Source organism: Staurois parvus, unplaced genomic scaffold, assembly GCF_062004578.1.
Source record: "Staurois parvus isolate SC_StPar_1 unplaced genomic scaffold, SC_StPar_1.0 ptg000656l, whole genome shotgun sequence".
Classification (NCBI taxonomy): domain Eukaryota; kingdom Metazoa; phylum Chordata; class Amphibia; order Anura; family Ranidae; genus Staurois; species Staurois parvus.
In genome coordinates this window covers 3,377,574-3,404,836 of record NW_028318452.1, presented here as the reverse complement: position 1 = coordinate 3,404,836, position 27,263 = coordinate 3,377,574, and the positions used below count along the sequence as shown (strand labels likewise).

Sequence of the window (27,263 nt, the reverse complement as noted above, 5' to 3'; positions counted from 1 at the left end):
CTATCATCAGGCAGTTCTGCAGGACTCTTTCTTTCACAAGCAGCTGTTCTGAGACTTACTATTAAAACCGTTTTGTCCTGTTTATGTTGCAGATGCATACTTCAAGTACCCTGTAATACATCATCTCTGTAACAACAGAGGCACCTAATCCATCAAACCGGACTTGTGCTGTCAGTTGCAGAAAACTTAGTTCTTGTACACAATGGAAGATAGCTACAGAGACAGGACTTCTCTGGTGAGAGGTGCTAAGGACATAGCTAAAGAAGCCAAGAGACACACAACCAAAAGCCCAAACAGAGGAAGGGAGGTAGAACACGATGGATATGCCCACAGGACCCAGAATCAGTTTCCAGATGAAGAGGAATATTACACACATGGCAACTACAATGAAGAACTTGAGGATGAGGGATCAAGTGAAGCTACAGAAGGACATGACGAAGATGATGAGATATACGATGGGGAATATCAGGGTATACCCGGTCAAGGAAAAGATGGCATGGTTGCTCTAGGTCAACCCATTCCTGATGAGCATAAAGCCCGCCATGAACTGGAAAGTGAAAGGAAAGCTGACGAGGAAGAGTTAGCACAGCAGTATGAACTCATTATCCAAGAATGTGGACATGGACGTTTTCAGTGGACCCTTTTCTTTGTGCTTGGCATGGCTCTGATGGCTGATGGAGTTGAAGTGTTTGTAGTTGGATTTGTGCTGCCTAGTGCAGAGACTGATATGTGTATACCAGATTCAGGATCTGGGTGGCTTGGTGAGTACAATTTCAATTATTTATATTTTAAATATGAAAGTTTAATGGTTTTAGTAAATTTTTTGTTACTATTTTTGCATTTAGAAGTTTATAACTGATCCTTTTAATTATTTTTTGTATTATTATCTATGGAAAATCTTTATTTTAAAAATAAACAGTGAATACAAGATGCACCCATGACACTAGCTTGGAAGAGGCTTCTGGATTTCTTAAATAGAGAGTGCAGCAGTAGTTTTTTTCCATTTGTGATAGTCTCTCTTCCATTAAGTTTCACTAGGGCTCTCTATGATCAGGCAGGAATGGGTATGATCAGGTCGAAAGAGGGGGTGTGAGTCACTCCTCTAAATTATTCAGTTAAATGTAACCCTTGACCTTCGGGTATAAATAACAGGTTTTTTAGTAAAGCAGTAAAATTAGTATGGTAAATATATGTAAAGGATCTTGAATCTCCACCAGCAGGCTGGAAATAGTTAAAGTCAGCATCACATCTATTTCATTTATGCCTGTGTTTACAATTTGTTCTGCTCTTCCAATATCTCCCGTTGAATCACACATTCAGGTACACTAAGAGCAGAGAGTGTAAATGATGACAAGTGATGAGACTGAGTGTCAGAGCACATCCTTGGTAGCCCTTTAGATAAGCATGGGCTTTCTTACTGGCCACTGGATGCTGCAGTCTTTAGGTGTGCTGATCAATTACTTGATTACTGTTCCAGAAGAAGGTCTGAGAATGTAATCAATCAACTGATGGGCGGACTGTGTAGACAAAGTCTATACCTTGCAGTGACCAGCTACCTGCCTGCAAGATACATATCCAAAGGATGCCCAGGGATGTGTTCTTTCACTTTTGCAATCTGCAGAAAGTTAACGTATCACTTCCCCTGCTGGGTAATAAAAAGAGTTAAAAAAAGAATATGCACATATTTTCAAAGAAAGAAAACAGCTGAAATAACAGGAGAATCCACCTAGATAGAGGACTTTTTTTGATAGACCAAGGTATTTCTGATAGTTACATAATAATAAGGAGATGTTATAAAAAAAAATGTTGATTTGACCATGTACAATTATCAGCCCTTTGAAACATATCTTTGTGTGCAGATTTTAAATCTTGGCCCCACCGCAGTAGAAAGACTTCTAGGTATTCCCTTATTTCCAGAGGAAATGGATACATTATGTTATATAATGACAGCGACATGAACACTCTGTGAAGAAAAGTCACATTTTCAATAAAGAATGGTAATGGTAGAGGATTGTTGGCTGCAGGGCAGACATTATGGTGAACAGCAGAGAGGAACGCTTGATGCTTTTCCTATAGTATAATAACCCCAGAGGATTACATAAGCTTTGTAATGAATATATAGAAATACACAAATATAGAGCTACAGATAAACCAGGGGGATAATAAATTGTCTTCTTTCTCCATGTACTCTGCTGAAGTCTAAATATAAATGTATATATTTTTTTTTTCGAAGCAGGCCTCAATCACTTTAAAAAATTTGAAGTGTCATTAAACCCAGACTATGAAAAACTGTCATTACATGCTATATAGAAGAGTGTGCATGCTCACAAAGCCACTAAAGCATTTGTTTTGTTTAGAGTAAAATATACCTGGTTGATCCTGCCTTCAGCTGTCCCTCCTATCTTCTCTGTGTCCCCATTGCAAGCTGAGATTGTATAGAACAGCTGGTATCCTCTATTGAGCTTGCTCAATTTAAGTTCTCTTCTAAGCTCTTATTTTCCTCCTTTTCTTATCTGTGCAGCCCACATGATGATAGAGTCACACATGTAGGTGTATACACAGTGGTAAATGACACTCCCCTCCCTTCATTCTCCTCCATGTCCTCCTATTGCTATGGAGGCAGGATATAATATGCTGATTGGTTACATTTACTATAATTTAGTTTAATAAATATATAAAATATAATTGATAATACCTGTAAAGAAATAAAAGGCCCTTGGATGCAGATGTTCTCTGAACTTTATGTTCAATAAAGATTTATAGGGATCTGTGAAACAGTTTTTTGATATTGGTAATTTAATTTGAAGTGGTCATCTGTAACTGTTTTTTTTTAGTCATGTGACCAGCACATCAGGGCTATGCAGACTTTCTCATACAGTAGTAATAGAAGCCCCTCCCAAAGATCTTTCCCTGCAGATGCCAAAGAACAGGGAAAGATCAGGTGATCACACAACAGCGCTGCAGGAGTAAGGTACTTAGAGGATTTAAAAAAAACAAAAATATGGTGGCATGACATGTATGATTTATGTGAATGAATTATGGCAAATAACACTTCTCTGTTTAGTATCACTTTAACCCCCCTGGCGGTATTCCTGAGTGTAGCTCGGGGTAACGTTTCAGCACTACAAGCGGTAACCCCGAGCTACACTCGGGAATACCCTGCAGCATTGCTCCGGGATCCCTTCTGTACTTACCTTGTCCTGCACTCCCGCGATGTCCCTCCTGCAGTGTCCCCAGCAATGTCCTCTGGCCGATGCCGGCATCTGTCTTCTGGGTTCTGTTCCCTGCAACGGCAGGACGTATGGGGACGGAACGGCGGGAAATTAAAAAATGTGAAAAAGTGACATTTATTTATTTATTTCAGGTACTTATATAGCGCTGTCAATTTACGCAGCACTTTACATATATATTGTACATTCACATCAGTACCTAACACTCAAGGGGCGTACAATCTAACATCCCTAACTTACATTCATACATACACATACTAGGGCCAATTTAGACAGGAGCCAATTAACCTACCAGTATGTCTTTGGAGTGTGGGAGGAAACCAGAGTACCTGGAGGAAACCCACGCAGGCACAGGGAGAACATGCAAACTCCAGGCAGGAGGTGTCGTGGCTGGGATTCGAGCTAACGACCCTAGTACTGCCAGGTGGAAGTGCTAACTATTTAGCCACTGTGCTGTCCATTCACTAAATACACTAAAATCACATAGTAAAACATTGCTGTATCAAACCATTTCACATACATTTTGTCCTGAGTGCTTTGTCCTGTGCCCTGCCTACATTTTTACTGTTCTTACTGCCTGGAAACTGAGAAACGTTCATGGCGTTCAAAAAGCATGCCTTTGGGTCAAAAGCGGTTTTAGACCAGCTAGAGAACAGTGATAGTAAAGTAAAACTACTTGCAGAATTGAGTGATAATGATTCGTGGGAAAATTCGTCATCAGACGCTGAAAACGATTTTGTGACTAAGCTCAGTAATGTGCAAACTTGACGCTATATTTCAAATTTAAGTGTTTTTGGTTTGATTATATTATTGAATTAAATGTATTATTATTATATTATTATTTTTTATGATTATTTATTAAGATATAATTTATGATTTCGTGTTTCAAATTGTAACATACCCGGGATGTTTACTAGACTCTTGTTCAGACAGATTTCAGTGAGTTATTCCTAAAAATTTCAGGCCTACAATAAAAAAAATACATATTTCCATGCAAAAAAATGTACCGCTTTGAGCACAGAAATATGGACATAATCAGACCGCTAGGGAGGTTAATCTATAAACAAAATATTGATGATAGGAATATAAAACTGTTATTGGCATTTTATACTTTAGGAAATCAGTAGTCTAAAAAGCAATATCCCTGGAAAATATGTAATAGCACATAATGTTTTCAGAATTTTCAAAATGAAAGATACAGTTCTTTAGACAAGAAAACAGCATAAGTACAGTCAGGTCCATAAATATTGGGACATCGACACAATTCTAACATTTTTAGCTCTATACACCACCACAATGGATTTGAAATGAAACAAACAAGATGTGCTTTAACTGCAGACTGTCAGCTTTAATTTGAGGGTATTTACATCCAAATCAGGTGAACGGTGTAGGAATTGTGATTAGGATGCATAAATCTCAGGATTGGATAGACAGAATAACAAACCCTTTGGCAGTAAAACAACCCCCTATATCAATTTTGTTTGTGTATTTCACTGTTTACCTGGAGTTCTACTGTAAACTACAGTGGCTACTTTAAAGCCGAAGAGTCTCACACACTTGGGAATAAGGGTTAAGAAAGATACATAGTTGCAACATTTCAAAAAGTTTTCCAGGGACACCTTTTTTTCGCTATGTGCCATCAAAGCCATTTGAAGCGGAATGGCATACTGTTAACCTATTGTAAAATTTAATTTTAAAATACTGTATATATGGGAAGATTTATCATAATAGGGGCAAAAACAGCCAAGAATGTATTGTTCATTAGTAAAATTATTTATGTATCTATTTGAGCTGCAGATGGTATTTTTAGACTGTAATGTCTATTAGTGATGGGCCGAACACTCCCCTGTTCAGTTTGTGGTCAAACATTCGAAAATATAGAAAGTTCAGCCGCAAATTTCAAACAGGGACAATTCACTGAGCAGTACCTTACCGCATCTGAGTATATGGTAAGATACTGTTTAGCTACTATAATTATATTATTAAGTCATGCGGTATTTTAGTAGTGAAATATTCTTTAATGTTTCAGCTGTCAGTGGGGTTCCCCATTGACAGCAGAATGTCAAAAGAATTGTTTTCATTGGCCAACAATTAAAGAATTAAAAAATTGCACGGACCCAGTTATCCACAGGCATATTTGACTCAAATGCACTGTTATATATTGCATACAGAGTTTTCTCCTTTTTGAGTTCCTGCCCTACACCTAGTCTCAAACTGCCCGAGACCTCTATACATGTGGCTGCCAACCCTTACCACCAGGTCTAACCTGACAGGTACTTTTGCAAGTGAGAAAATTCTGTTTGCAATGTTCCAGTAAACCTTTCTGCGGAGGTGCTTGTGGGCAGGTTCATATATTTCTGCATATATTTAAGGATGTATGTGTATTTATATCTATGCACAGTAGGTTTATATTCATATATCTTTTTTTTCTGTCCTCCGCAATGTACCTTACAATGACTTGGAACTTATGTTGGACATGTGTATGGAGTTGATCCATTTCTTGTTATCTGTTACAATCCTTTAAATAAAGAATTGAAAAAAAAAATAAAAATGGCGTGGCCCTTATCCGAGCATGCAGCCCAGCAGGTCAGGACGAGGGACGCCCCCCCCCCAAACCATACCAGGCCACATGCCCTCAACATGGGGGAAGTGCTTGGCGCAGGGGGGGCTCCCCCCCAAAGCACCTTGTCCCCATGTTTATGGGGACAAGGGCCTCTTCCCCACAACCCTGGCCGGTGGATGTGGGGGTCTGCGGGCGGGGGGATTATCGGAATCTGGAACAAGGGGGCCTCCAGATCCCAGCCCCCCCCAATGTGAATATGCAGTACATGGTAACTCTAGACTTACAAAAAAAAAAGTGTAGTGTAAAAATGACAGGAGACAGTCTTTGGCAATTCTTTTAAAAAAGAAAAAAAAATGTCCCCCGAAGTAGATCTGACGTCAATCATGATGCCCGCCGACACTGCCAACCTGAAAAAAAACTATCTGCTCTTGACGCAGGCTCCCAGCCATCTGACAACTGCACTGCGATGACAGTTCTTAAATACTGTGATGTCACAAGGGGGTGGGATAACCCCCGCACCCTTGTAACATCATCATGCGCTTTGATTGAATAATAACATAACATTGACAATGACTATTCTGCTGAATATGTGGGATGTAAGAGAGTATATAATGCAAGAGCTTAGCTTTATAAAATATTGTTTTTCTAACTGTTATTGAAAACATGTCTCTTATAGCTCGTACTTCAGAATCGGAATATGAATTTGTGGCCAGTGTCTCTGTAACTCTTTTAACTGTTTATGTCAAAAACACAATTTAAACTAGTTTAAGAAGTATATGAATTTGTTTTCTCCTGCATCCACACCTTCTGTAGATGCTTTGGCAATGGAGTTATATTTCCACCAAAATAAATCTTTGGGGTCCTCCCAGGTTAGGAGTGATCACTGCAGATACATTGAAAGTATTGTATGGTAAGAACTTGGGGGTAATTATTTCAGATGATTGCAAAATGAGCAAACCGTGTGGGGTTTGCCATCAGGCAGTGGGGAAAGCGAATAGAATTCTAGGATACATCACAAGGTATTACAAGCTGAAGGAAGGAAGTCCTGATTCCCATATATAGATCTTTAGTTAGACCCAGGGACGGACTGACCATTTGGAAACTCGGGCACTGCCCGAGGGCCCGGGGTCAGTAGGGGGCCCCATGAGATGTCCCTGGTACCTTTTTCATAGGCTTTTTTGAGTTTGGGCAAGGACACAGGGGCCCCATGATCCCCTATTGCCCGGGTGCCCCATGAGTTGTCAGTCCGCCCCTGGTTAGACCTCATTTAGAACACTGTGTCCAATTCTGGAGACCTCACTTACAAAATGATATTGATAAGATATCAGGAGTGACTTCAGCAACTTAAACTGTTACTGAACCCAGGACCCTGCATTCACTATATCTGGTCTCCCACAGTACACATAACATGGAACTTTATTTTAGTAAATATAAACTGCTAAATACCTTTTCTCATCAGCAGTTAGAGCAGTCTTGTGACTTCTATCAGTGTCCAACTGAGCACTAGCTAAAGCTTGTAGAAGGAGTTTTCATTCTACTCTAGGAGGATGCAAAACCCCTGACCTCTGTCTGACCAGTGCTGATTGGCCCTATGCTGATCACATGCACTCTCACAAGGAAAAAAACCTCTCTAGTAATACACACCAAACTGAGCATGTGCAAATGTCTATGGTTCAGTCTGTCTTATCAGGAGATAAGAGGTGGTCATTTGAAAAAGGGGAGGAACAGAGAGGAAAGGATCAAACAGCCTTTTTACACAATGCAGATGATTAATGCCTTAGAATCCACAGTGAGTTAACAAGCATGCTTTACTGCATATACAGACTGATTTTACTGTTGTGGGTTTAGTAACACTTTAAAATGTAAGGTCTGCAGGAAAGAAGAGAAAGGGGAGATGTGATGGAAACCTTTAAATAGGTTCAGGAATAAGGTTCAGGAGGACAATATTTTCAACATGAAACCAAAATCAAGAACATGGGGACATGACCTTAAACTAACTGGAGGAAAGTTCAAAATGAATCTCATAAAATATAATTTTACTGAAAATGTAGTTGATAGTAGTGAGCCAGTCAGCAGTTATTATATTCAAACATTCTTGGGACAAGCATAGATCTATACTCAGACAAAAAAGTTAACTAAAAAACTGCCCAAAAAACAACCCCCCCCCCCCCACAAAAAAAAACCCCAAAGGACAGGCAGACTCAATGGGTCACTCTGTCTTTTTCTGCCGTCATTTTTCTGTTTCTACTTTTCTGGGTATCTTCCATAATGACAGATTGGATCCTCAGAGCTAATTTGATGTAACTTTACCTTAAACCTTAGCAAACACTGAAGCGATACGGTCTGACAGAGCTTCTTATGCACTTGTCTTTCTGTCCTATTAGGATGGTGGGATCAACTTTCAGGATGTCATCGAACATTGCTGAAAGAAGAATTACAGATGAGTCAAGTTTGATAATTCTAAGTCAAGTAGTTTAGTGGGAATCAAACCTCAAACATGCTTAATTCTAATGTACAGAATAATTGATAGGTAGCAGGTGGAATATTCTGTAATGAAGGGATTTACTGCATCCATTTACTGTCACTCAATGTCTGCTATCAGAGAGGCGTGTGTTTAATATATGTTGACAACCTATCAAATACATATTAATAAAGTAAGATGTATTAGCATAATAATTGTTTACCAAGACAGTTTAGGAGGTATCAGTAATACTGCTCAATATTATCAAACAGAAGCTAACTTCTATCATCCCATATAACTAAAAATAAATCTGTCATCTATGTAAAATGTTGTTAACTCTTCTGAGCCAATCATTTTAAATATACAGTGCTCAGCATAAATGAGTACACCCCAACAGATTTGTTAGAAAACCTTTACTTTCCTTTCAGAATCAACATTTTCTGTGGGACACTATACTACACAATACTCCCACAAATGCGGGCCATTGATTGAAAACAAGATTTGTTAATTTGCACACACAAAGCAAAAGTGCTTTTCCTAACAAATTCATTCAGGACCATGTTGCAAAAAATAATACACCCCAATGAAAGTCTTAGCAAAGCTAAATTTTAGACAACAAAGTCCTAATTAACAAGAATTGAACTACAGGTGAGTCTAATTATTCATTAAACAGGTGTCCAGCAGACAGTTGAGTATAAAAGGGAGTTACATAAACCATTTCATGCTGTCAGCAATTATCTAAACTACTCATCTAAGGCCACTGTTGCTGAAGAAGAACAGGTTGAAAGTGATTCAGTGGCCAAGTATGTCTCCTGATCTGAACACAATCGAACACCTATGGGGAATTCTGAAGAGAAAGTTGAGCATCACTCTCCATCCAGCATCAGGCTCTAAAAGAGGTCATTCTGGATGAATGGGAAAAGATAGATGTAGCAATATGTTGCCAACTTGCTCATTCCATGCCTAGAAGACTTGGTGCTGTCCTCACACATCATGGAGGTCATACAAAATATTAGATGTAGCAGTTTTTGTTGTAGGGTGTATTTATTTTTGCATCAACTAATTTGAGTAAAACTGAAGATTTTGTAATCTAAGTTATATTAATAACCTTACTTTCATGTAATGAGCTAAACAAATGAAACTCAGTTTTGTCAATATTTTTTAAAATTGTTCTTATGTTTATTGAGATATTGAATAAAATCTTACTTTTCAAAAGGGGTGGACTCATTTATGTGGAGCACTGTATCTTAAAATGTAAATTTGAAGCATAAGGTGACTTTCATTTATCAAGGACTTCTAGCAGTACCATAAATCATGACACACAAGTATACGTAGGAGTTGCTGATATATTGAGTTGGAATATCTTCTTCCCACCTGAACCCAGACTTTCCTGGAGGCATGGGTTAGGCCATAGAAGATTATTACCCTGGGGTGTGACCACATACATCTGGGAACCCCACACTTCTAGGAGTGTTGAACCCTTTTGTCTCCCACCTTTCTCTTTTATCCATCCTGTTTACATCTAATCATTACAGGACACAAGAGTGATGTTGAGGTAGATAGAAGGAACCAATGAAAGCTGCACCAAGGTGATCAATACTCCAGGAAGTGTTGGTTTTACCAGCAGATTTCAGAGTAGGATATCTAGCGGTGGGTTGGCATTTAGCGGAGGCAGAAAAATACATATTTTTTTTCTACAGGTACATGCTTTTCTCAAAGTGTTACTTACGTGACAGGTTCTCTCTGATACTTAGTACAGGGGTCCTCATACTTTTTAAGCAAAGGACCAGTTTACAGTTTATGGTTGGAACTGTGGCCAGTAGTAATGATAATCACAATGATAGATGATTTAGGGCTTGTGGACAGCGTGGTGATGTCCTCCATATTTAGTAGTTATGTCCACAATTGACTGCTTTTTGGTCTAGGATCTTTGAATCACTCCAAACCCATTTTCACCTAATAATTCCAAGTGATGCCAAGTTAGCCCTATTACATTGCTCAATTCCATTGCATTGCCCGATTCCAGGCTTTTTTATATCCCAGCAAAAATTGGCCACTTATTTGTTCCTGGTCAACAAACAAAAAATTGCCAAGGCCTGGAATAAACCCTCCATTCCTTTCCTGTAAGTAGAAGACCACAGTGATGAGCAATGAAAAAAGTCTAGCCTCCTCCATGGATGCAAGCCTAAATTTCTTAAAACCTTGGTATCATGGCTTAATTATGCTTTACTCTGGCTGGGAGTGCCCCAACTTTTGCATGAACTACAATTCGGATTGGATTACTCAATAATGTAGATATAGAACCGTGTGCATGCTGTGCGAGGTAATCTAACTGAAGGAAGAATAAAGCAACAACATTCATTTATGTATCATCTGTACATAATTTCTTTGTAATTATATTCTACAGTGATGGTACTAATTATCTTGCAGTACAGACAAATGGAATCAGCATTAATTAAGACATTGCATTATAAAGAGTAGAGCGCTGACTAAAAATTAATACAGATTAAGACTACTATTATCCATGGAGAGTAATTTTGTAAGTTTCAGTTGCCATTGTTAAAAGAAGATCTACAATCAAATAACATCCTCAACCATCCTGATAATCCTCCTCTATTAAAAGAGTCAATGAAATACTTATTTTTCTTCTGTAAATTTTGTTCCAGTCTTCCTGCAGTGGCTCAGTCATGTGATCAGTACAAAATCAGTGGTGCACTAGTAAAGAGACCAGTGCTAAGTCACTTGTCATATGGTGCTTGCCAAAGGAACCAACGGATTGCTGTTGTTCTGGTAGAGGCCAGCAGTTTGCCTTAGTCAAAACCCTTTTTAAAGCTCTGGATAGAGTAGAGATAAACTAGAAAACCTTTCAGTTTTTATTGCAGTCTGTGTCCTTGTTAGGGAGATTCACCCTCTCTATTTATCCTGTTTAGCATTATCATTGAAAGTGACAATAAAAGAAAATCACAAATTTTGTGTTGTCCTCGGAAAAGTAATAGAGGGTAAGTCTTCCAATGGGGACACTAGTTCTGGTGACCTGGGGATCCCCAAGGGAGTCCTTTACTTTGCAGGGATTTACTCTCACTTCATGTTTTGGCTAGGAGACAGGAAGTGAAGGTATATCTCCCCGATGGAACACAGTTGGCAAAAAAAAACCTGACAGGGGTTATAAAACTCCCTTACTCTGTCCAAAATGAAAAAAAGTTTTCGCTATAATTTTATTTAAAAAATAGATCCTGCCCTTCACCAGAGACTATGTGATCTATGCCTTGCTGCAGGTCACGTGGTTGAATAGCCACAGGGAGTCTGAGACATTGCTTTCTGTTGGAAATACAAGTACTTCTCACATTTTTTACCATTTATTAGCAAGCACAACTATTATAGTGAGAATTAACTGAAAGCACTGCAACTGAATTAGTAGAGCATTCTCAGAATAGAGGGTATTAACATGTCTAATTCCATCACATTTCCTAAAAATTAAAGGTTTATTTCTCATTTCAGGACAGTGGGTGGAGCCATGCAAATCACTTTAGGCCTCAACAGTCAAATGCATATCCAGTACCACTGATGTATAGCGTAAATATAGCCTAAGATTATAGAAACATTTATTTCAAACTGCATAGAGCTCGTTAAGGCTTTTTGGCCATCATCAGTACAATGTATAGAAAGCATGGCTCCTTTGGAGTAGGGCTTGAACCCAACAGGAAAGTAGACCCATTAAGGTTATGGTTAGAAGACACTAAAGTAATCAAAAAGCCCATCCAACCAACTTAGTGCATAGCCTAGTAGAGCCTTCTCAGAATATAAGGTATTTAGGTGCTTCCTTTTATCACATCTCCCAAAACAAGTAGATTATTCCTCATTTGGGAACAGTGGACAGAGCTATGCAAATCTTTGCTTTATGCCCTAATAGCAAAATGTACATTGAGAATCACTGGAATTACAGCAGATTAAACTCTAAAGCAAACATTTATTCTATTGCAGCTTACTACTTCTTAGATGTGATGGCTGCATTCCTTTTCATTTCTAGGCTTTATTTTTGATTTTTACCTGGTGATCCAATCAGTAAATCTGTTGTTTTTCTTAAATTACAGGGACGAGACAAACCATTTAATACTGGCAGGGGTGCTTACAATGATCACCTTTTATTTATGTAAAACCTTTATCCCAAAAGGAAATAAAACTGTTTGATGTAACTATTTATAAAGTATTAGCTTGCGTTTGGCTTCAGTTTGTTAGTATATGTAAATCTGCTAGTACATGTAACACTCCCCTCCCCAGACTGACAATGCTGTGGTCCAAATGTGCCCCTTGTGCTCTATCATCCAGAGTGGAGAAGTAAGGCTTCATGTACATGAACAACTGCTAAACTCACGTTTAGGAGCTTTTGGCATTTTTTTGCCAAAGCTCCTGAACTCAACTCCATAAAAGTCTGTGTCCATGTACACATAGGCTTTTAGCAGAGTTTAGGAGCTGCCGCGTTTAGGTGAGGTTAACCCTCCCATATGGAAGAAAAATATATTTGAAATATAGTTTAAAAATATTCTTCCCAAATGTATTGACATATATTTGAAATACTACAATTTTGGCAATATGCAATATATTTCAAAATATATTTCAATAAATATATATATATATATATATATATATACACACTGCATCTTGAAATGCGTTTTTATTACAAAATATATGAAAAATATTTTTAACAGTACATTTTAAATATACTGTATGTCTTTAAAAGTACAAATCTACATTTTTGGAATGCATTTACAAATATATGTAAAAATATATATGTTAAAAAAAATCTGAAGAATATATTTTAAAAAAAATATATTTTTTAAATATATAAAAAATATTCAATATACCTGTATATATTTATTGAAATATTTTTTGAAATGCATTAAATATAACCAAAATTTTAGTATTCCAAATATATGTCAATATATTTGGAAAGAATATTTTTTAAAATATATTTCAAATATATTTTTCTTCCATGTGGGCTCCCTCTCCTGAACGTGGAAGAATCGCGTTCAGGATAGGAACATTTTGACCGCTGACCACAGGAAAACGCAAAATGCAGCAAAATCGCGGTACATCGGTTGCCATGTTTTGCCGTGATTTGTGGTTTCCTGTGGCCAGCGGTCAGGGTAGGCTCGTGTACATGGAGCCTAATACTCCAGGTGTAATACAGGAGGTGTGTTACTGGCCAGATCACCAGGTGAAAACAGAGGAGGAAAAGCCTAAAAAAAGAAAACCAATGCAGTCACCAAATCTAATGATTGGTAGGCTGTATTATATAACGTTTGTGGTTTTGGGTTTAATACTGCTTTAAACAATTCCAGGCAAAGATTCTATAGTAAATTCTGGTGTGTAAAAACCTAGTTCTGCTGAGAGAGCTGCAGTTGGGTCAGAAAATATAGCTGGTGGTGTATCATCTGGCATAATAAAAGTAAACATATTAAAGAAATGAGCAGCGATCCCTAACACTAACACCAACCATAATACCAACCTTAGTCTGATAACCCTTTTATCATAAATGTAGCTCTTCCCCCTTGCAAGCCACTGGTTTTGGGTCCCCCTTATTTCCTGCACAGCAAAGCAACATGCATTTTCCTGAAACAAGATACTTGGCTTTTTGGATTTATTGAGGAATTTAACTTGGATAGGGTAAAGGGGTTATGGTATGCCCAATTTGATTGAAGAATAACAAAATGAGGAGTTTTCTTCTGTAGTACACTGCAAAATGACAGATATTTGACTGTGTTCCAGACGGAACCTCAACAGTCTTTAGGAAAGAAATCCCCTACTAGGAATGTGGTGTCCACTGAGTGGATTGTTAGCAAAGTGACAACTTGTAGGAGCTCTTGGCCCCCTTAATAAACGCTAAACAAGCCCACCTGGCTACAGTATCTGATCCCAGGACAAGCGATTGGGTAAGTATTAGACTGTCCCCTGAAAACTTGCATCTAAAAGACATCTCCCTTATAGGCCCTGGGGGTATGGAGGTACTCACACTGTCCTTGTCCTGCAGTTATGAATAGAATTGCCTTCAGGCCTTCTGCTGGGCTGGTTCTTTCCCAGGCTATGCAGGCTGTCCTTCCCTGGTGGACTACAGGGCAGTGGAGCTCCCTCCTTCAGCTTTCTTCCTTCCTCCAACCTCCAGCCTAGAGGCAGACCCCCCTCCAAGGCTACACAGCAGCACATCACTCCTCCATCTTCCATACGACTCCCCTGTTGTCCAGGCTCTGTCATATTTATGGGCTAGCCTGCCACACTGCCAGCCCTCCTGCCTGGGATTGGTCAGACTCACAGAAAAATGCATATAAGCTCCTCCTAGCCACTGCCTATGGATTTCTAGAAGCTTCTAGAGCAGGGGAAGGCATCAGAGGACTGATCTGTAGAGCCCTCCAGTCTGCCCTGAAGTAACCACCTGACTCACACCCAGGCTTCTAGCAAGCCTCTAACTACACTTAACAAACTATGTACACTAGATGGTGCTACATAAACAAAGCCATGTGATCACCATGTTGAAGCAATCATGTTGATCACATACAGTACTTTTTTTGCTAAACAAAGCTCTGAATTTACTATGCCGGCTTGTGGGTTTTCATCAACAAATCAATGACAGAGCACTCTGGATTCACAGCATGCTCACAGATTTACAGAGGACCAATAATTAGGCAAATCAAATTTTCCCTTTCAGTGCCGTACAGTAATATTTAACAAATTTTGAAAACATTTCAGTAAAGGCAAAAAAAAAAAAAATTGTGTTATCAAGTTTGGGTTCATGTATGAAATCTCATGCAATAAGACATCTCCAATGTAACAGCCCTGGAAATACATGACATAATGTATAGCAAATTATACTGTCAGTGTGCTGGTGTATGCCCTCCACAAGTGCATCCCGTAAGATCTGACACGTACAAGACGTTTACTATTATGTTTGCATAGATCTATGCTTTGAGTTTATAAATGTTTTGTATGTGTGATACTTGATTAAAGTCTGTCATATAGTGGAAGAACAGCTTTGACATATTGATCAATTAGGCAAAACAGGGCCTTCGTAAAACTGAGCTTTTTACTTTTACAAATTGTTTTGTTTTTTTTCATTTGCAGTGACAAAATGTACATCCATGCTGTTAAATGTCTGACTCATTGCATTGGACAATCTGTATTCCCCAGACATCTGTCCAATTTTTCATTGATGCACTTCAGCAGAAATAGGCACTAGAGAGAAGATTACAGCAACACTTCATCACTGGCAAGCAGGTGTCCCTTGTCAGATCAGCTTTCTCTCTTTCGCTGCAGGTCAGATGTGTCAGCTTAGCTGGCGTTCCTCGAGCCAGGCAGAGACAGACAGGTACATGTTTCAGCTGAGACTTATCATAACCCCTTCTGGGACTGTACTGTGAATGTGCACACATGCTCATCCAACAGCAGAGACTGCTTTCAGCAATTTGTATTGCACTAAATAATTGTGTGCAAAGAGTAAGTGCAGGACATAAAGTAACATCTTCCTGTGCTTACTGGATAAACTGAGTGATAGAATATAAAATATATTTAAAGAGACCCTGTCATTTGCTTAAAAAAATGTACGTTTAGTAAACTGAAACAAAAGAGTTATTACACAGGTGGTCCATGTCTCTTACCATTGATCTATTACAAAGTTGCAGGCTCCATCACATTTTTCAGCTTTTGACACTTTCCGGAGGTGTTGTTTGTGTTCCATGCCACATTCTGTGGCTCCATCATCTGACACCAACATCACTACAAGACATAGCACTGAGGTCAGGGTTGGAGGATGGAACTAGAGCTTGTGGTGGGGGACACAGGCTTCTGGCTCTCCCAAAAGTGTGGAATGCTGAAGAGTTTGACAGAAGCTTCAGAGTTTAAATAGAATGATGGAGGGAAACCCAGGTTGCTGTAGAGGTCATTATAACCTATTTTCAAGCTTTTCAGAAAGACTCAGCTGCTCCCCCTCTCCAGCTCTGGCTTTGCCTATTCTTGGCAGTGGTCAGGGCAGCCTTGTGCGATCTGCATTAATAGCCATGGCAATTCCCACTGAGCTTCCCTGGTCATCCTGTAGAGTTTTCTCTGCAGTTTGCCCTGAAAAGTGAAAAATAGTGCTTGTATACCAACTACATACAGGTAGCTGGGGAGGTCTTTCACATTGATGATCTCATTTATCTATGGTATAGGCCAGGGGTCTCCAAACTTTATAAACGAAGGGCCAGTTTATTGTCACTTCAGACTTTAGGGGGGCCGGACTGTGGCCAGTGGGAGAAGAAAATGTCCTGGCATCAGTTGGAGTAAACAATGCCTCATCATTGGTATTAACAGGAGAAATAGTGCCCCATCACTGGTATCAATGGATGGAATAATTTCCCATTGTTGGTGTCAGTGGGAGGAATAGAGTCCTATTGTTGGCGTCAGTGGGAGGAATAGTGCCCCATCATTGATATTAGTAGGAGGAATAGTGCCCTATCATTGGTTTTAGTGGGAGGAATAATGCCCCATTATTGGTGTCAGTGGAAGGAATAGTGCCCCATCATTGATGTCAGTGGGAAGAATAGTTCCCCATCATCGGTGTCAGTGGGAGGAATAGTGCCCCATCATTGGTGTCAGTGGGAGGAATAGTGCCCCTTCATTTGTGTCAGTGGGAGGAATAGTGTCCCATTGATGACGTCAGTGGGAGGAATAGTGCGCCATTATTGGCATCAGTGGGAGGAACAGTGCCCCATCATTGATATCAGTAGGAGGAATAGTGCCCTATCATTGGTTTAAGTGGGAGGAATAATGCCCCATTATTGGTGTCAGTGGAAGGAATTGTGCCCCATCATTGGTGTCAGTGGGAGGAATAGTGCCCCATCATTGGTGTCAGTGGGAGGAATAGTACTCCGTCATTAGTGTTAGTGGGAGGAATAGTGCCCTATCATTGGTGTCAGTGGGTGGAATAATGCCCCATTATTGTTGTCAGTGGAAGGAATGGTGCCCCATCATTGGTGTCAGACAGAGGAATAATGCCCCATTATTGGTGTTAGTGGAAGGAATAGTGCCCCACTGTTGGTGTCAGTGGCGGGAACTATGCCCATTACCCCCACTGATGGTGGGGGGAATAATGCCCCAAGGACTGGATAACAGTAAGCAAAGGGCCACATCCAGCCCCCAGGCCGCAATTTGGAGACCACTGGTATAGGCGGTGTGATGGCATAAAGATAAGTGGTTGTAAGGAGAATTTTGAACCGAGAGCTTAAAGTGGTATTAAAGTGATTATAAAGAAGTAACACACCTCCTGTTTTAGGGTGTTTGCATTCTGGATGAAGTAGTAAATCCAGACAAATTGAAGCTAAACTCCAGCTGACACTTTATAGGTAAAGTGAGGAACAGAGGTATTTGAACACCCTGCAATTTTGCAAGTTCTCCCACTTAGAAATCATGGAGGGGTCTGAAATTCACATTGTAGGTGCATTCCCACTCTGAGAGACAGAATTTAAAAAAAAATTCAGGAAATCACATTGTATGATTTTTAAAGAATTTATTTGTCTTGCACTGCTGAACATAAGTATTTGAACACCGAAGAAACAGCAAGAATTCTGGCTCTCAAAGACCTGTTACTGTGCCTTTAAAAAGTCTACTCCACTCATTAATCTAACTTAGTAGCATCTGTCTGATCTCTTTAAAGACACCTGTCCACCCCACAGTCATTCAGATGCCAACTACTACCATGGGCAAGACCAAAGTGCTGTAAAAAGACACCAGAGACAAAATTGTGGACCTCCACAGGGCTGGAAAGGGCTACAGGGCAATTGCCAAGCAGCTTGGTGAAAATAGATCAACTGTTGGAGCAATTGTTAGAAAATGGAAGAGGCTAAAGACGACTGTCAGTCTCCCTCGGACTGGGGCTCCATGCAAGATCTCACCTCGTGGGGCATCACTGATAAGAAAGGTGAGAAATCAGCCCAGAACTACAAGGGAGGAGCTGGTCAATGACATGAAGAGAGCTTGGACCACAGTTTCAAAGGTCACTGTCGGTAGAACACTATGCCGTCATGGTTTCAAATCATGCATTGCACTGAATGTTCCCCTGCTCAAGTCATCACATGTCCAGGCCCATCTGAAGTTTTTCAATGACCATCTGGATGATCCAGAGGAGGCATGGGAGAAAGTCATGTGGTCAGATGAGACCAAAGTAGAACTTTTTGGTATAAACTTCACTCGTCGTGTTTGGAGGAAAAAGAAGGATGAGTTGCATCCCAAGAACACCATCCCTACTGTGAAGCATGGGGGTGGTAACATCATGCTTTGGGGGTGCTTTTCTGCGAAGGGGACAGGACGACTGCACTGTATTAAGGAGAGGATGAATGGGGTCATTTATTGTGAGATTTTGAGCAACAACCTCCTTCCCTTAGTCAGAGCATTGAAGATGGGTCGTGGCTGGGTCTTCCAACATGACAATGACCCGAAGCACACAGCCAGGATAACCAAGGAGTGGCTCCGTAAGAAGCATATCAAGGTTCTGGAGTGGCCTAACCAGTCTCCAGACCTAGATCCAATAGAACATCTTTGGAGGGAGATGAAACTCCATGTTGCTCAGCGACAGCCCGAAACCTGACAGATCTAGAGGAGAAGTGTGTGGAGGAGTGGGCCAAATCCCCGTTGCAGTGTGTGCAAACCTGGTCAAGAACTACAGGAAATGTTTGACCTCTGTAATTGCAAACAAAGGCTTCTGTACCAAATATTAATACTGATTTTCTCAGGTGTTCAAATACTTATGTTCAGCAGTGCAAGACAAATAAATTCTTTAAAAATCATACAATGTGATTTCCTGAACATTTTTTAAATTCTGTCTCTCAGAGTGGGAATGCACCTACAATGTGAATTTCAGACCCCTCCATGATTTCTAAGTGGGAGAACTTGCAAAATCGCAGGGTGTTCAAATACTTCTGTTCCTCACTGTAGTTACAGCAACAGTTATATTTCCTTTGGGATATAGGTTGTCCAAAAATCAATAAATGCTGACCATTGTAAGCACCCTGTCAATGTTAAATGGTTGGTTTGAGATGAAAATAAAGGAAAAGAGCCTAAAAAACTAATGCAGCTACCACATCTAAGAACTGGTGTACTGCAATTTAATGCATTTTTGCTTTGGGGTTTAATAGTGCTTTAGGTAATGCCCGCTATGGCTACTTATTCAGCAATCTTCGCTGTACAGCCCTGCTCAGAGGCACACAGGCTTCCTCCTGAAAACTGTGGCAGTTGGTACTGTGCATTCATGCTGAAGTCCTATTAATGCTCATGGGAAAGCATTAACGGGGTCAGGAAGTTTCAATAATGTCATGTCTTGATAAGTGGTGAGAAGAGTTCTCACCTGAAGGGACACAGCAATAAAAGCTGGCAGAGCCTCTAAGCCTTCTCCACTCTATCCATAAAAAAATAAAAATGTTTGGCTGGAGTTGGGATTTATATACCGGTTTTATTTGACCTTTTTTAAAAAAAATATATTACACTTTGTGAACTTCACTGGAAAGATGTAAGTTTGTTTCTTGGTGTATAGGAGTCCTGATTTCACATACTGATATGTCTTAGATGCAGTGGCGGACTGACAACTCATGGGGCCCCCAGGCAATAGGGGATCATGGGGCCCCTGTGTCCTTGCCCAAACTCAAAAAAGCCTATGAAAAAGGTACCAGGGGCATCTCATGGGGCCCCCTACTGACCTCGGGCCCTCGGGCAGTGCCCGAGTTTCCAAATGGTCAGTCCGCCCCTGCTTAGATGAGATGATATGATGAGCCACCTTGTGAACTTCAGTGTAATGGGATATGTTCCTGGTTTTTTTTGCACTACTGAAATCACAACTTAACTTATTGTTTTATCTTGGCATGACCAAAAATTGTGAACTGCCCTGAAAAGGTCTTAGATTCTGTATCTGGACAGGATGGTCATAACTTATCTCAAATGATCCATGTATTAACTGATGACAGATCTATAGACTAGACCAATGGCCTGAATAGCAATATAATTTATTAAAAAAAAAAATCCAATTAATCTTAATTTGATTTGTGACTTGCTGATTTGCAGAGAGGATTTTTGGCAGTAAAACAAGTCTCTGTGCTTTACATAGAGGTTTGCTTATTTCTTTAATGTAGCAAGCTTGGGAATTTACTTATCACTCCTCCTTGCTGCTAAACCAGCCTCCACATCATCGTCTCCCATAGATTCTAGTGGTATAGGGTTCTGGCATCATCAATACCAATGTAGAGTCCACAGACCTGCACTGGACGAGATGACACCAAGGGACAGTCCACCACCAGAGTGTGAGGGAGAGCTATCTGCTGGGGAGTGGAGGATCGGGTAAATAAAAGTACTATTACTCTTCCATAGACTAAACGAGCAATTAATCTATGCAGTGCGGAGTAGTCCTACTGCAAGGGACCATTTTTTTATTTTTTATGAGTTCGGCTGTAGGTTTTTTATTTTTCACAGACAGATAAAAACAGACAGCAAAAAAAACCCCCCACAAATAACGATCAAATACACACACAAAAAAGAGAAAAAAACACAAAAGAATACAAATGAAATAAACTAAACTACCTTAAATTATTAAATTATAACCCCCTCCTCTCCCTATAAAAAGCCTACAACCTTAAGGAAAAAGTCGATTTTTTCAGTATATATACGAATATCACACCTGTCTTAAACATGTGTTGAAGTCTTTTAAATCAACACAAAAAAAATGAAAAGTAGTTGAACAAATCAAAGTGGTCACTTAGATTTCCTTTACTTCAGCCTCCTGACAGATTTCAAGTGATCTCGCATTAAGACAAGAAGAAAACAACATAAAATCCACCTGACAGTAATTTATGGAAATAAAAAAGTGTCATCATTCAGCCCAATGCTGTTCTACCTCTGTGAGAATGTAGGTGAAGCAAAACAATATTTTCATATTTATGCCTCTTGTTTGCCAGGTAGATACATTTGCGTGGCTTGAATTTCATTAAACCTTGATGGACTCACTCACACAGTGTTGTTGGGTAGATAAAAGGAAATATATTGTCTCAGCTATCTTAGGCTTCACTGCAGTAAGATTTCATTGAATTTGTACATAGAAGCCAATTCTCTTTGGTGAAATAGATTCATCAACCTGTCCTAATCATTATCTCAGCAGGAAACCATTTCAATCTGCAGAGAAAGTCATATCGGTGAGGACAGTCGCAGCAGGAGAATGTCCTTATTGACCAAACGGTATTATGAAGGCAACTTTATACTTGATAGGAGAACAGAGCCTCTAAGCACTTTCAGCTGTGGCTGATAATAATATTATTTAAGAGGCTTTAGTGAGATGCTTTTACTGTGACCGGGAGCTGTCTGTTGGACTGAACCTGTGTGGCATTAAAGGGGATGCCTAAGGAAAATGAAAATATGTATGCAGCTCCTCGGTGTAGTGTAGGGCCCCCCATCTTCCGTATTGCCCTGGTAAATAAAAGCAGGAATCTCATTCACCATGTTTATATAACTTGGCAGAGTCTAACTATGAAATACAGTTTTTTCATACAGTATAAATACATCAGTGGTTCATATAGTAAACTCAGTGTAGAATTATTCACCTTAAAGCGGAGTTCCACTCACCTGTCAAAAAATAAAAGTCATTAGCTACAAAAACTGTAGCTGCTGACTTTTAAAAAACAGCCACTTACCTGTCCCTCGGTCCTGTGGTGTGTCCCCCGCAGCCCGTTTCACCGGCCGTCCTGGATTCCAGGAGGCTGGCATCTTCAGTGTGGGCACCCGGCTGTGACAGCTTACAGCTTCACAGCTGGGTACCCACTGAGCATGTGCGAGTAGCACTGCGCTTCCTGAATGGTCCTGTAGTCCTCTGGGACCTGTCATGTGTCCAAAAAGACTACAGGGAGGGAGGGAGGCCACCTTCCGTTTCTGATCGCCTAGGCCAGGGGTAGGCAACTACAAGTTCCATCATGCCTCTGCAAGTCATAGCTGTAACTGTCAGTTTTGTAGTGTTGCAATGCCTCATGGGAAATGTAGTTCCGCAACAGCTAGAGAGCTGCAGGTTGCCTACGCTTGGCCTAGGCGATCGGGCCGGAAATGGGAGTGGGTGCATGTCAAATTTAGGTACATGTTAAATTTGGGTACCCACTCCCCCCCCAAAGGTGCCAATCCTTAATGGGGAGCGGGGGAGCAGTACTTAAAGCTGAACTTCCCCTTTTGGGTGGAGCTCTGCTTTAAGGTCTTCACAGAAAACAAGGGGGCACTTTTTATGTCTGGAGGAAAAGAAATTTAATCTCCAAATACAGAAAGGTTTCTTCACAGTGAGAGCTGTGAAAATGTGGAATAGACTCCCTCAAGAGTTGGTTCTGACCAGCTCAGTGGATTGCTTTTAAAAAGGTCTGGATTATTTCTTAGATACACAGAATATAACTGGTTACTAACATTTATAGGTAAAGTTTACATGATATGATAATATGCTATGCTTTCTTGTAGCTCATTCTTGTTCATATATTCTGCTTTTTCTTTCTGAATAAAAGACAATTGTTAAGAAAAAAAGTTGATCCAGGGAATATCTGATTGCCTCTCGGGGGATCAGGAAGGAATTTGTTTCCCCTGCAGGAGCAAATTGGATCGTGCTTTGTTTGTTTTTTGCCTTCCTCTGGATCAACTGTGGGTATAGGCTTATAACTTTCTTTTTTTTTATGGTTGAACTGGATGGACTTTTGTCCTTTTACAGCCAGACTAACTATGTAACTAGGGCATTTATAGTTGTACAATATCAGATTATTCTAGGAGGTTGATACAACTGCTAAGACATTTTTTACTTAATGCAGAGAATGTATTAAAGCAGTAAAAAATTGCAAAAAATAGCAAAAAAAAAAACTCCCTGCAAGTTAAGAGCATAAAGTGCTAGTATGCACCGCATACTAGCACATTATGAAAGACTTACCTTGAAACGAAGCCTTCCAGCAGTGCGCTGTCACCGCTGACAGGGCTTCCATCTTCACCCGGTCTTCCTTCCGGGTTTGCGGGCTCCAGCCACTTGAATGGCCGAGACATGGTGACGTCAATCCCGTGCATGCACATGGGAGTCATGCCTGCAGCACAGCTCTCTCAATGGACAGCTTGCATGCATCGGTGAATTTACCAGTGCTACTAAAAGTAAATATTTCCTAAACTGTGCACTGTACCTACAGGTTAGCTTTATTATAGGCTTACCTGTAGGTATAAATCAAGAAAAATGACTTTATCCTTGCTTTCAGGTAAAAAAAAGCTTGCCTTTAGAACCACTGTAAAGTAAAGGGTGTATTTTTTCATCATGACTCTTTTCTAGACCTACTTTATTTATTGTTGGTGATTTTGTTCTGTATTTAGCTACAAGGAGCTGGCACTAGAAACTGCACAGGTGCACTGAATCCTAATTGGAAAATTGCCTGGGGAACATCCAATAAAATATAACCACTGTTTAGAAAAGTTGTCCAGTGGGTGAGATTCAGGCTCTGTAATTTGCATCTAGTTGCCATAAGCCTTCCTTTTAGTGGCCAGTTGAGATTCAGAAACACATTTCATGGAAATACAAAGAACCACTATGTAAGGAAGAAAACAGAAGGCACATTTAATGGTGAAGCAGAAAAGAGAAAGTAAGACTGACCTCATACTGTATAGCATGCATTTTATCAGGCAATCAATTGATTCAGATAGTCAGTAGAGTTAAAAAGCCTATGTAACACTAGTAATGAAGACAAAAGATGTATGAATGAGCAACAAGCTTGGCCATCATTTCATGCTAGTATTTTCCAGCATATTAGGTGCAATAGTTGTAGATGCTGTGGTATGCAACTGTTGAGTAATAAAGGCGGAGCTTTGCATCAGGAGGGTATGAGACAAACTCTTGACAACTTTGGTCTAGGATCCAATAGTATTGATTTGAAAACTTACCGGTACTTGCAGGCATAACAAGGTGCCTGCACTTCAGTACCGTTATTACGATAGGCACTGTTTACGTTTGGTCACATTAACTTTATGCTATCCACAGGCTTTAAAAGGAGGTTGATGGTGCAGATATAATCCTACTTCCCTCAAGGGACTCTGTTGAAAGAGCAGCATAGAGTGTTCTGTTAATGTCTAAGACCTGGGATCGAAGTGGTTTGTAGGAAAATCATCAAGGGGGAAATAAAAGTAATCAGTACAGGTCTGGTTGACTGTTCCTCTTCATAATAAATGTATTTATTTATTACAGGTACCTATATAGCGCCATCAATTTATGTAGCACTTTACATATATATTGTACATTCACCTCAGTCCTTAACCCTCAAAGGGTGTACAATCTAAGGTCCCTAACTTACATTCATACATACACATACTAGGGACAATTTAAACAGGATTAAGCTGCATGCTGGTCTTTGGAATGTGGAAGGAGTACCCAGAGGAAACCCACACAGGCACAGGGAGAACATGCAAACTCCAGGCAGGTGGTGCCATGGAAATGGGTCGAGGTCATCACGCGACCAAAGTTGAAAACAGCCAAATTGGATATTTTATTGCATGTCTATAGGTACCTTTAGTAATATGTGCAGCAACAGACATAACTTTTGCGCAGACTGTGCTGATGTGAAAAGGCCTCCTGGAACATAGGTGCCCATTTATTTAACATCTGTGCATTGCTCACTTCTACAGCAGAAGAGAATTGGGGGTCATTTTTCATGGGGTTCTCACTGTAATCCTGGTTTGCTAGGTTTAAGTTGTATCGGCCTGTCTGCATCTCCTTCACTCCCTGCCTGACCAACACAGACATGTATAATACTTCCTCCATTTCCTCTTGACACTATCTGGACTGAGTGCAGGGAGTGTTCATTGTCTGACTCACTTTTCACCTGTATCTAAACATGATAAACACGTGTTTGCACTTGGGCAGTAATTGAATTGGGTGGGAAATATTATTCTTACACAGGAGACCTTCGGTTATTTCGTCCTCCAGTGCCTATGAGATTGTGTAAAATTGGGGACGATATATACCTTTCCTGAAGAAGGGTCATCTTTTGGTTCAGGTGAAATACCCCTTAGTACAGTTGTAAGACTAACAAAAAGTGGCATAAAAAAGTACAGTTGATTTCACATTGCAGAAATATCATATAAAACATAACTGAGATGTAAAACAGTACATGTAAAGCAGTAATGTGTGTTACTTTAAGAAAACCGTTGTTAAAACAGAATCCTTTCTTTCTAAACCATACATTAGCAAAACAACCTGCTCAGATGACAACGTGGGTCCAATTTCAGTTTATAAGGGTGCATTTACACATTATGAACCAAATGAGAACATTTAATTAGAAACTGCTTCAATTAGAAGAGAATATTGGTCCCTTTTGGCAAGAAGGAAAATAAAGTAATAGTTCAATTAACATGTAAAATGCACCACCTGCAATTCCAAAAAAAATACAACTTGCTGCCAAAGGAGGTGTTTGCTGCTTTCCATCCATGGAATTAAATTTAATTCTTGTTAGGGGCTGAGTCACCAGCTGGAACCTTTTATCTCTGGGGAGCTCCAGGAAGAAGATATCCCAGCTATAGTGACTGCCCAGGTTGGATTCCTACTGTTTGCAATACAAAACGGGTGCTCCCAGATTTTCACCTGCTCCTACTACATGATATAAGATAAATAAAAAAACAACAAGGAGAATATATTCCCATTCTAATGGGGGTGGTAAGTGTGCAAACCTTGTACTTCCAGTGCAGAGATCTCTCCACTGGGATCTGTGAAAAAATTCCACTCAAATCAGCTTAAAAAATGGCATGCGGGTGCCTTCCTCTCTTTGCTTAGTCTAGGAGGATGTAACAGAGACTAATACATACAGTATTTTATCACTGAATCCCGCTGCAGCCAGCGCTCCAGTCTTCTGACCTGCCCTGGAATGTTGGTGGGCCTTTGACATCATTATGACCAATGTAGGACCAGCAAGCATGTGTAATACAGGACCAATGGTGCCCGTTGTTCCTGCATTAAACATGATGATGAGCGCCTGCTCACATTGCATGTGATGATGTTGGCAAGAAGGGAAGGGTCATGGAGAAAAGGAGCAGCTTCCTTGAACTGGTCATCAATACCAAAACTGGAGGGATGAAGCCTGCAAGACCAAAGATTGACATAAGTAATTCTCTCTATTACATTACCCCTAGACTAAACTAGACACCCCTAAGCTAGACCAGAGTTCAAATTACTGTCACAAGCCTGAATGGGCAAAGTAACAGTAGCACTTAAAAAATAATAAACATATTTATAAAAATCAGAAAATTAAATTTATAGAAACACATACAATAAGTCGTGACTTTCAAAAAGGAAGCCAGGAATGTCATTCCTCACGTTTTCAGACAGATATGAAAACACAAATTAATGCAGCTCTCTGTTAATTAATATGTACAAACAGAATACAAGTGAGTGCCACTATCTATACACTTCAATGAAAGAAGAAGGAAACTCCACCTGTGCCCGAAACACAGCCCCCACACGCTGCCAAACGTGCAATCAAACCACAGATAATAGGCAACTAGGTGTCTTCACAGCATAGAACATCCTTTATTTAATTCAATGGGAGTAAAATCCAGTATACAAAAAGTCCACGTGTTTCAGCTTTTTGATGCCTTCATCATGACTTAATTGTCATTTTGAAAATGTAATTTTTTCAAAACAACAATGTAAGTATCTGAATTTGACCTGGTCTCAAGTTTTTGCAGTCTACTGTACAGCAGAACTCAGAGAGAGGAAGACAAATTATGCATAAGGAGCCAATCAGGTGTGCTGCAGTGCAAGGAGCATGCTTAGTAACAAAGACAGAAGAGTAACAGATGGCATAATCGGCATGCTGCTTCTTGTTTCACTGTCCAGTCACAGGGCAGGGGTTTGAAGGAGAATGTTAAGCGAAAGTGAAACTACAGCAGAGAAAGTTCAGATCCCCTTTACTTCAAGGTAGGATTGGGCTGTGTAGATCTTGTGACTGCATAGACAGAAATACAG

The 27,263-nt window shown here is 40.0% G+C and overlaps 1 protein-coding gene across 1 annotated transcript in view; it reads left to right on the top strand.

The window, feature by feature from the left end:
- SV2C (synaptic vesicle glycoprotein 2C) overlaps positions 1 to 27,263 on the top strand; it is a 230,082-nt gene that overhangs the window by 63,893 nt on the left and 138,926 nt on the right. Inside the window, exon 2 of the mRNA XM_089694228.1 lies at positions 93 to 761. Within this exon, the coding sequence (XP_089550354.1) occupies positions 203 to 761 (559 nt within the window). The 5' untranslated portion in view covers positions 93 to 202. The remainder of the gene's footprint in view (positions 1 to 92; positions 762 to 27,263) is intronic.